This window comes from Pelobates fuscus, chromosome 2 (assembly GCF_036172605.1).
Source record: "Pelobates fuscus isolate aPelFus1 chromosome 2, aPelFus1.pri, whole genome shotgun sequence".
Classification (NCBI taxonomy): domain Eukaryota; kingdom Metazoa; phylum Chordata; class Amphibia; order Anura; family Pelobatidae; genus Pelobates; species Pelobates fuscus.
The window spans coordinates 354470651-354482748 of NC_086318.1; the positions used below are offsets into that span (position 1 = coordinate 354470651).

Here is a 12098-nt window from a genome sequence, read left to right on the forward strand (position 1 = left end):
TTATAAATAAGCTCTGCAGAGCCAGGCAGTATTTTCTTAGCTCTGCATGTCCATAGAGCATAGTAGATTTTTGCAAATTTCTAAATAGCAGTGATAGATATTTGCTTATTAAACATGAATTGGGTTAATAAAGAGAAATAAAACAAAAAAATGTTTTTATTTTGTATAATGTAATTCCAGCAATTATAATCTAAAAGAATAAGAACATGATAGACTTTGCCTAAAAACTCATAATAGAACCTATCAATAATACAAGTGAATTGATATGTCTAACTTTACACAGGTATACAAAATAAACATACTTGTCTCATTTCTTAGTAATTTACTTGATACATACATAATCTACTAAAATGAATGTATTACATGGTACAGTCCGTGCATTTATTTTCTATTGCAGAAATAAATAAAGAGAAAGAGGGACATTTATCTCATTATCCATATGTATAATTTCAAATAATGCATGACTCAATTCATACGCTCCTTTTACAAAAAATGTTTAAATTCAGTAGAGAAATAGAATAGAGACATTAATCTCATATTTTCTTAATTTACCTGTTCGTATATAGAATCTAAAATGTATGGCTTAAATAGTACGTACCTCAAAAATATGTTCCATGTAAGTTTCTAATTTGTTTTTCTCAATGGGAGGCCAATTATTTTTGGCCTATCACTGAGACCCAGCTCATTAAAGCCAGGGCTGAAGGGTGAAACAGAGGAGGTAGGTGCCATCTGGAGCACTTTTGGGTTAAACCATTTGTAAACGGTTTAACCTCTTACAATAAGACAGTGCTCAGGACTTCCACACACCTTAACATTTAATTGCTTTCACAGGCCAAATGATTAAACACTCCTTACTAACAGGTCCTCAATAACAGACTCCATCAAAGAAAAGCTTTATCCTGTATTTTGAACTAGGAGAAGCATTTTGTAACTTGTTTGTGGTTAGAATACGTGTATGCATATATGTATATAAAATAACATAGCATTGAAGAACAATAATAATAATAACACACCAAATATACACTGAACAAAATTATAAATGCAACACTTTTGTTTTTGCCCCCATTTTTCATGAGCTGAACTCAAAGATCTAAGACTTTTTCTATGTACACAATAGGCCTATTTCTCAGAAATATTGTTCACAAGTCTGTCTAAATCTGTGTTAGTCAACACTTCTCCTTTGCCGAGATAATCCATCCACCTCACAGGTGTGGCATATCAAGATGCTGATTAGACAGCATGATTATTGCACTGGTGTGCTTTATGCTGGCCACAATAAAAGGCCTCTCTAAAATGCGCAGTTTTACTGTATTGAGGGAGACCGGGGGGTCCGAAAACCAGTCAGCATCTGGTGTGACTACCATTTGCCTCACGCAGTGCAACACATCTCCTTCGCATAGAGTTGATCAGGTTGTTGATTGTGGCCTGTGGAATGATGTTCCTCTCCTCTTCAGTGGCTGTGCAAAGTTGCTGGATATTGGCAGGACCTGGAACATGCTGTGGTATATGTTGATCCAGATCATCCCAAACATACTCAATGGGTGACATGTCCGGTGAGTATGCTGGCCATGCAAGAACTGGGATGTTTTCAGCTTCCAGGAATTGTGTACATATCCTTACATGGGGCCATGCATTATCATGCTGCAACATGAGGTGATGGTCGTTGATGAATGGCACAACAATGGGCCTCAGGATCTCATCACGAAATCTCTGTGCATTCAAAATGCCATCAATAAAATGCACCTGTGTTCGTTGTCCATAACATAAGCCTGCCCATACCATAACCCCACTGCCACCATGGGTCACTTGATCCTCAACGTTGACCTCAGCAAACCGCTCACCCACACGCCATACACGCTGTCTGCCATTTGCCCTGTACAGTGAAAACCGGGATTCATCCGTGAAGAGAACACCTCTTCAAAGTGCCAGACACCATCGAATGTGAGCATTTTCCCACTCAAATCTGTTACGACGACGAACTGCAGGCAGGTCGAGACCCCGATGAGAACGACGTGCATACAGATGAGCTTCTCTGAGACGGTTTCTGACAGTTTGTGCAAAAATTCTTTGGTTATGCAAACCAATTGTTGCAGCAGCTGTTCGGGTGGCTGGTCTCAAACGATGCTGGATGTGGAGGTCTTAGGCTGGTGTGGTTACACGTGGTCTGCGGTTGTGAAGCCGGTTGGATGTACTGCCAAATTCTCTGAAATGCCTTTTGGAGATGAATTATGGTAGAGAAATTAACATTCGATTCACGGGCAACAGCTCTGGTGGACATTCCTGCAGTCAGCATGCCAATTGCACACTCCCTCAAAACTTGCGACATCTGTGGCATTGTGCGGTGTGATAAAACTGCACATTTTAAAATTGCCTTTTATTGTGGCCAGCCTAAGGCACACCTGTGCAATAATCATGCTGTCTAATCAGCATCTTGATATGTCACACCTGTGAGGTGGATGGATGATCTCAGCAAAGGAGAAGTGCTCACTAACACAGATTTAGACAGATTTGTGAACAATATTTGAGAGAAAATAGGCCTTTTGTGTACATATAAATAGTCTTAGATCTTTGAGCTCAGCTCATGAAAAATAGGGGCAAAAACAAAAGTGTTGCGTTTATAATTTTGTACAGTGTATAATAAAAATGCAACATTCTACATATACTAAAAAGCAAAGACAGATGAAAACAGTGATTATTTGGCTGCACTAATACTGACATTATGCAAATGGTCACATTTCTGGTCGACTAACGGCAGGCACTGTAGGGTTGTCAAAACTATGTATTGCATGTCATCCTATTAATAAGATGTTTGCTTAAATGTGTTTAAAACCATGACTTAAAACAAATTAAAATAAGGATGAAATAGCCATATTTTAAAGTGAGTATTGTGATGTAAATAGGCAGTAGTGTATTTTTTATAGATTATAAAACAGAACATTTTGAAAAAAAACTTACTGTAATTTTCTTTTCCTTGCTAATCACTAATGGGTTAAGATCCTTCCTCTCAGCTGCTATGACATGAATATTCAAATTCAATTAAAGATACAAAAGGTCACATCTTCCTATTACCCTTAGTGATGAACCCAAGTTAATCCAGAAAGGGAGGGATTGCTGGTGCTGGATATTACCCAGGAAAAGTAAATTACGATATTTTCAAGATTTTCTGTTTTCCTGGCTAATCCATGTCCGCATCACTAATGGGACTTCCAGAGTTCAAAAAAGAGTGGGAAATAATTACCAAGTCAGGAATGGGTATATGCTATTAAATTTGCCTTTTGTGAATAGACGCTTTTCTGGTCTTTGCCATTCTGTTTCTATCAGTTCTTTAACAGAAGAATGAACCGGGACAGATGTTTAGTTTCTCCACAATCTTTAGGAACAAATCTCTAATGAGAGAGATGAGTGTATTCACTGTCTCCCCATCCAGATTATATGGGTATTCCCGAGTATCGTCATAATCTGATGAGTCAGATTAGAGATTTCTATATCTGACTGGGAACTAACCTTGGTCTTTTATTTTTCTTTGAGGAATGACTTATAGAAGTCGCCTCCTTAATTCCAGCAGCCACAGCTTTAGATATAATTTCAGCCAGTCACGAACTGGGAACCTCAGCCAAAGTAGCGATAATGCGAAAGCAATATTTGTAAAAGTTGTCTTATTTTCTCCGTGGACACTCCTTTTTTCTCAGGTGGTTTTGGGCTGCAATATACATATATGTCCGTAGTAAGAATATATATAGGTTTGTATATATATGTTTGTATATATATATATATATAAATATATATATATATGTATGTGTATATATATATCAGGGCCACCTAAAGGATCACTATAGGGTCAGGAACACAAACATGTATTCCTGACCCTATAGTGTTAATACCACCATCTAGCCCCCCTGGGCCCCTCATGCCTCCATAAATATAGTAAAAATCTTACTGTATTCAAGCCTGAAGCTGTAAATCTGCATGCTGTTAGACTCAGAAAAACAAGCAGTCTGCTGACATGTGGTAGCCTGATCCAATCACAGTGCTTCCCAAGGGATTGGCTGAGACTGACAAAGAGGCAGATCAGGGGCAGAGCCAGCAATTGCCCCGTTGATCCCCCCCCCCCCCCCCCCCCCCCCGGCCACGGCGGTGCAGCTCAGCTCATGACTGGGATCTGGGACAGACTCTCTTAAAATGTGGGACTGTCCCGGGTTATCTGGGACATGTGTGCACCCTACCATCGACCTATGGCTGTGTGCTTACAGAGAGGGCTCGGCATGCCATAGGTTCGCCATCGCTGCTCTAGGGGGTGCATATTGAAAAACTTATGGCAAGGTGAATAAAATATAGAGCTGCCTAACAGGAGGACAGGAAAAAATACTAATGGTAATAAATGAGGTGTGATCTTTTTTATCATCAATTTAATTTGAGTATTTCTGTCCTAGCAGCTGAGAGGGAGGAACTTAACCCATTAGTGATGCTGACATGTGATTATTGAGTGCAGAATGTGAGTGCTTGTCGTTATAACACTGTTCTTGTCCTCTCTGCAGGCTGCAGAAAAAGCTCAGAGCCTCTTGGTAAAGCATGCTAATCAGCCACTTATCGTAACCACAGTATCCGTGGAGTCTCTCTCTGTAAGTTAATTATACTTTGACCAGAATTTCGTATACATGTTATAGGTTTACAATCGCCATTATAAACAGCTGGGTTGCAAAACCTTGTTTCCTATATTCCCATTGTGTGCAACAAAAATAGAATGACAGGGAACTTTTACTATTATTTGTGATTTATGTGGAGTTTATTCACCAATCTCTAAATTGTAGAGAAATTAAATGTTTGGCGTGTACCTTTTGGATTCAAGAACAAGTCAGCGTTTAGTGATTACACCCCTCTGTCTAGTACAGGGAATTGCTGAAATGGTAAGTGGTTCAGAAAGGCAAGATTAAAAGTAAGAGGAGAGGTTGGGTATGAAGAAGGAGGGTGAAGAGAAGAAAATGTATATGTCATCTGCAAAAGAATGAGAATTGAAGCAATGAGAGTAAATTAGTCTTGCCAGGGGGCAGTGTACAGAGGGAAGACAAGGGGGTCAAAGAATGAGCCTTGCAGTACAAAAACTGAAAGAGAGATGGATGGTGTGTACTGTTGAATGAGACCAAAAATATAGGATGAGAATCCAGTATCCGTAATGCCAAGGGTTGTGAGGGTAGACAGAAGGGTAGGATGAACAACTGTATTAAACACAGCAGAGAGATCAAGGAGAATGAAAATGGAACCGATCTTATAATTCTGAGATTGGGCAAGAAAGGAGTATGAAAGGAGTGCAGTTTCAGTTGAGTGGCCAGACTGAAAGCCAGATTAGATGGTCAGGAAAAATCATGGGAGCTGGTACATAGCTGTTTGTGGATAGCACGCTTAGAGAGCTTGGAAAATGGGAGAGAAGGAAGATTGTTTGGCAGCTAGTAAATAGGCTAAGATTGAGGAATGTTTTTTTGAGAAGCGGAGTTACAACTGCCATTTTGAAGGAATCGAGATAACATCCAGAAGAGTGAGACTGAATATGGAGGACAAATAGGATAGAGTAACAGGAAGGAGGGAATGTACGATAGAATGCGGGAATGGTTCTCCAGTAGAGCAGGATTGTTTTCTGAAAGTATGAAAATCATTGATGTTGTGAAATCCGAGAAGGTAACTCAGTAAGTAGAGGGAGAGGATATAGGTGTACTTTGGGTAGCAAAGGTTGGAATAGCTGAGATTTTGTTTGTAAAGTGCACAGCTATACCAGATGCTATAAGGGGGATGCTGAAAAAGGGGATGGTCAGAGAAGGTTGTTCAAAGAAGCAGAAGGATGATGTGGATAAGGGGAAACAGTGGTAGTTAATTGTAGTAGGTATTTTTACAAACCTTAACAGAGATAGAATATTGCTTACACTAAGAAGAGAATAGTGGTACGGCAGATGGAGAGAGTGGGGACTTCCAGGAATGGTCAGAAGAACATAAAGTGCCTTGAGGTCATTGTTGAGCCATGGAGATGATTTGGTTGAAGAGCAATTGTATTGAGAGATGAATAGAGTGAATTGTTAAAAGAGGAAAGTGTAGCGTTAGGTGAGAGAGCAGAATAGGATGGAAGGGGGAGGTTGTGACGATAGACCATGGAAGCTAGTGTTGTGGGGTCAACCGAACTAAGCTTTTTACATGGAATGTGGGCAGCTTGAGAAGGTGCAGAATAGGTAAAAGGGATTGGGATAGAAATATAGATAAGTGGTGATCATCAGGTGGAATGTGTATGTTAGAGGGTATGACCGCATGATAGCCAAGATTTAAATGTGGTCAAGGGTTCCAATATGGATGTGTATTTGGGGACACATTTCTGCTGCTCTGTCCTGAATACATAGAAGCAATGTTTTAATTCACTTTAATGGCTGAAAGGAAGGTAAAACTGGGTTAGATAAGCATAATCAATTAACCAAAAACACAGCAGACATAAGTATATAAGACCAATAAAATAGTAATTATTTTTGTGACTGGATAGCCACATTGCTTAGTAGTAATCTGAGTAATATTAAAATTAATATGTTAAATGAAGATTATTGCATAACAAGCAAACAAATTGACCATTGCATAAAAAGATGCAAAAGGATGAAACTAATCAGTTAAATGTTACACCAGAGTATACAAATAGAATAGTTGCATGAAAGTATTGCTAGTTGATAGTGCATTAGTTTCTTCCCATATCTTGGTAGTTTCTTAAATGAAAGAGTGACGGGCAAATCTGTGCCGTTCTGTGCTTGGTAGTTTCTTAAATTAACAAAGACTGAGGAGCAAAATTGTACAGGTCTGTGCTTGGTAGTTTCTAAAATTAACACAGTCTGAGGTAAATTTCTGCAGGTCTTGGTAGTTTCCTAAATTAACAGTGAGAGGGGCTAATTTATATAGTACTGTGCTTGGTAGTTTTCATCAGAAAATAGTTTAGTATTGCTTGGACCAAGACTGATTTTAAACACATAGGAAGAGATTAAACACTCTTAAAGGACCACTCTAGTGCCAGGAAAGCATACTCGTTTTCCTGGCACTAGAGTGCCCTGAGGGTGCCCCCACCCTCAGGGACCCCCTCCCGCCCGGCTCTGGAAAGGGGAAAGGGGTTAAATCTTACCTTTTTCCAGCGCTGGGCGGAGAGCTCTCCTCCTGCTCTCCTCCTCCGATCCTCCTCTTCTCCTCCCCTTCGGCTGAATGCGCACGCGCGGCAAGAGCTGCGCGCGCATTCAGCCGGTCACATAGGAAAGCATTCATAATGCTTTCCTATGGACGCTGGCGTGCTCTCACTGTGAAAATCACAGTGAGAAGCACGCAAGCGCCTCTAGCGGCTGTCAATGAGACAGCCACTAGAGGACATAGGGGGAAGGCTTAACCCATTCATAAACATAGCAGTTTCTCTGAAACTGCTATGTTTATGAAAAAATGGGTTAACCCTAGAAGGACCTGGCACCCAGACCACTTCATTAAGCTGAAGTGGTCTGGGTGCCTAGAGTGGTCCTTTAATATGAGGATAACCTCCCTAAATCCCTTATGCGGTTTATATAATGTTCTGGATAACTGTCTGAGGTGACATTGAGGTAGATTTCAAATTCTATCCATCTTGTCTGCATTTTGCATTAATGTCCAACGATTACCTACACTATGTTTGTTTTCACAGACCTTTAGTATGGTCACCTACAATTGTCATATTTACGGTAATCACCAACAATTTCACAGAGAATGAACCCCCAGTCCTAATCTTTTACCTTGTGTGCCCTCTAGGTTCTAGTTAAGGTGGTTAATCACATATGCGATAAGTCCCCAGGATCTGCAGTGATGCTTCTCAGCCAACAGCATGCAGACAAGGTGTTCTGTGCATGCCAAGTTCCAAAGGTAAAGCTCTCTTATCATGTCTGCAAAACTGTGCCAAGAATGCACAACAGTGACATACCTGCTTCTTTGTGTGTCTCTGCAGATGTAACATAATTTATAAAATGTTTATTACTGGAAAATAGTGGCATTGAGATTTTGGAGATGTCATAAATCATGATACCAACGTGGTATAATATATCTTTTATTTATATATATATATATATTATATATATTATATATATATATATATATATATATATTTATAGGATATAACCTCACAAAGAGCCTCCCTCATGCAATACCCCAAGCATCCCCATAACACAAGCAGAATACGGCAACATACACACACACATCAATTTAAAAAAAAATAGGATCCGCACACCAAGAGACTTCAAAGTTTTGATTTGGCTTAGTACTACTCAAAGGTTTCTTACACCTGGTATAGATTGTGCCCCTGCACTCTCACTGCTCAATTATCTGCTATTTAGGAGTTATATCACTTTTGTTTCTGTTTATGCAAACCTAGTTACACCCACCCTGGCTGTTACTCGCACAGCCTACATTAAAAAATGGTTTCATTTTCAACCAGATGTAACTGCACATTGTGTTTACGTTAGAATTTTTTATCTCCTGCTCTGTTAATTGAAATTTAATCACACACGGAAGGCTCCTGAAGACTTTAGCTAAATTAAACAGACTGTCTAATAAAGTTTAAGCATTAGATCTCTCTTTATAGGAAGTATGTAGTGAGACTGTGTAGATCACGCACGGGCAAGGTGTGACTGGGGCTGCATTAAGAGCCTGTAAAAGTGCTCTCTTTCAAAAAAAGAGATGACCGCATTTGAACTTCGCTCACGTGACAATTCATATATAGCAAAATCATATGTGCAATATAGAAACTTTAGTGGCATAATAACATTACTTTATATTAAAATAGAAGCACCATTCCTTTCCACAGTAGACAAGAAATTAATCAATATTTTATGTTGTGTATATTCTTTGTATTTTATATTTTTTTAAATTATGAAATACTCCAAAAAATAATTTCATAAATTTAAAATATATTTGTATATACCCTAAATTGTAAACCAAACTCTTCAGAAGAGTCGGGATATACATTGATCCCAACTAGTACTCTCAATCTCCCAGTCATTTTAAGGTGATTTTAAAGGGTTACTCCAAGCACCATTATCACTGTATTTACTTGAAGTGGTCTTGGTGTCTGTAGTCTGTATGTGGAGCATTTTGCTTTGAAATGCTGCACGTAAAGAGATTGACCAATAAGCAGCCAGTGGTGTAACTCCACCTCCGGCAGTATCATTAGCCAGCTTAGAACAAAGTTTAGGGCTGACTAATGTCAATTCTGTGCAAAATTGTCATCTGACACCAGTACGCATAGCATGCTGGTATCCAGACAACCAATGGTGGCATGGCCTTCAGCTATGTGCCACCCCTGTCTATCTACCCTCCCCCTCCAGCAAGGGAGAGTGACATAAGGCAAGGAGAATAAGGCTGCCTTCTCGGTGCTGGACTCCTCCCAATAGTTAAACAATACTTCACAAAAAAATGATCCGCACTCGTAGGTAATCCCAAACAATGTGAAAGAAAAAATTCATAGAAAAATGCACATTATTTATATAAAAAAACAAGTACAGATGGCCTAATGCTGTGACACCAATCCTCATATGTGCTAAAGTGGTCCAAACATATAAGCTGAAAATATAATATTACGTAAATAATACAATTGAAAAAAAATCAAAAAAAGAAGGAAAAGAATTATACCAGAAAGCAGGACCACGCAGAGCTGTTGGACAGGGGAGCGACAACCCAGAAAAACGTTAGTGAAGCCCTGGACGTGTTTCGCACCCTTTCTGGTGCTTTCTCAACTTGGGCATTCAAAGTGTTAAGACACTCCCAGCTTAAATGGGTGAAACCGCCGTTTAGTTGATCTTCCCCCTTTCAGAGATACAGGCTCTATTGCAGTAGACCGCCAAACTCCCGAACGGAGTGCAAGGGAATGCGGTAAATCCACGAACACAGAATCAGCCGAACTCCTTCCACGGCTAAAACAGGCGCAATAAATACTTCCAAGTATCAATCCCCCCAAACACGAGACCAAGCTCCGTCTTGAGGGTAAAACAGGAATCTGCTTTAATGAGGGCTACCTGCCCGGTATTTATGCAGGTCTCCCACCTGGTGGGCACTCCCCTAGGGGACCAGATGGAAGACTGGGACACATAATGTACAGTAGCCAATCACAGTGGCTCAGGTATAAACCCTCCCCTTTATACAAGTAAATCCCTCCTCTCTATCCCGGAGATAATTGGGAAGAAATCCAATTATCTCCAGGGATAGAGGCAAACCGCCATCTTACATGGTACATTAAAAACACATAAAAATAAATAATTGTAGGAATACCGAATACATTGGATTCGTGTTACGTATCCCCAGATAGCCTGGATCTGAGCGCATATTATTACCGAATAGCGCTCAGACCCAATGCACACAGTTCAATCGCCATGGAGTCAAAGTCTTTCACATGTCTTTCGGTATACGATTGACTCCATGGGATGGCTATCTGGGTTAAGTCCATTCGTATCATCCAAAGTCCTGAACGGACCGGTGTTTGTATGCCCGACGATAAGGAGGGCGATCGGCAGTTTCAGCAGTGTTCGGTAGGAAAAAGTGTCCGTTTATAGTTCCATAAGTTTATCGTCGAACACCGCTGTTCATTCGCGTGTTTAAAATGGCCCCGCCTCGTGGTCGGCATACGAACGACAACCACCCTGCATACGGTTAGAATGAAGAGGTGTCTGCGGTTAACCACAACGTTCTAATTGGGGCCAAGAGGTTAACCAGCAGCTCACTTCTCTTCTGGGTGGCCGTCCGTTCGGTAGTTTTGTTTGGTATAATCCTGCAATAAACGAACAGACACATACAGGCAGGTAATTCCACAAATGGAGATAAAACAGACGAACCAGCAATAGTAGTTACACAGATGGATCTGTCACACAAAGGAATTCCTAAGTGTATATATAAGTATATAAAGGAAGTGAATGCAAGAAAAGGCTGATCTATCAAGAATCATTCTCTCAAAACAAGGTGTACAAAGAAGACTTTACTTTAATACTTACATACTTTAATCCCCAATCCTAAAAGTGAAGCAAACACCTCCTCCAAAAGAAATTCTTAAAGATACCCCATCAATGTAATGTATAGCATAACGAAAAAATTATTGAAATCAAAAAGAACATGAGAACAGCAAGTAGAAAATAGATTTAACTGACCTATGCTTTTGTATAAGAAAGAAGTAACTATTAACAGGCTAACCTCAGGTTTCATTAGGTACCTGGGGCACTCCCCTGTCAAGTGGGGCCACAATTAGTGGCCCCATGCTTACAGGTGAACTGTATGCAGCAATGAAAGTGAGAGCTTCACTCAGCCAGCACTTTAAATGGACATTTAAATCTCCTGATGCTACTACTTGGTGTGAACAGGGTTAAATCTGCTTTCCAATCCATCTAGATACAGTTTCTGTGATTTTCCTTTCGGGACAAGCACTACCAGTTCATCTCACTGCCCTTGTGGCCAGCCGCAGGTCTCAGAATGTTTACTTTGGTTGCCTGCTGGCACTGGTTTGTACCAGAGGAATTGTGGCAGCCCTCTGCCTTAATCATATCCTGGTACAAACGGTTTCCTAGGATCTTGCAGCCCTCCTCACTTACCTTCCGGTCTCTCTGGTGCACCACTTGGTGCATCAAACATTCCCAGAACCCTGTTTCCATAAACCCGGTGTCCTTTCTGGGGACCATTGTGAGTTTGCCAGAAGTGTGGTTGAGAAAGCTATGGGCTGCCTGTGTTTGCCTGCATGTTTTCTTGGAGGAGGACTGCATGAAGGTGTTGGGCTAGATGGTGGTATCACCAGATGCAGGATGCTGACACCTCAATCAGGGTCTTACAACAAAAGCATATCGTCTGCGTATGCAGACATCTTATGGTCCATGGTAAGCGTGTTAAGGCCCGCTTTGTCAACATTCTGGTGGACCGTCTAAAGCAGGGGTTCCAGTGTTGGTACAAACAGTAGGGGTGATAAGGGACACCCTTGTCTGGTGTAATTTGTGATCGGGTAGGTGTCCATTATCGCCCTGCTCACCCACACCTGAGCCGTCGGAGTTGTAGAAAGAGATTGTACGCCTCTACAGAACTTATCGCCTAAGCCTATCAACTGC

General features: G+C 40.6%; 1 protein-coding gene across 1 annotated transcript in view; it reads left to right on the forward strand.

The window, feature by feature from the left end:
- The window catches only part of LOC134587340 (alanine--tRNA ligase, mitochondrial-like), a 64056-nt gene that overhangs the window by 50393 nt on the left and 1565 nt on the right, over positions 1-12098 (forward strand). Inside the window, exons 20-21 of the mRNA XM_063443640.1 lie at positions 4536-4619; positions 7780-7890. Of these exons, the coding sequence (XP_063299710.1) occupies positions 4536-4619; positions 7780-7890 (195 nt within the window). The remainder of the gene's footprint in view (positions 1-4535; positions 4620-7779; positions 7891-12098) is intronic.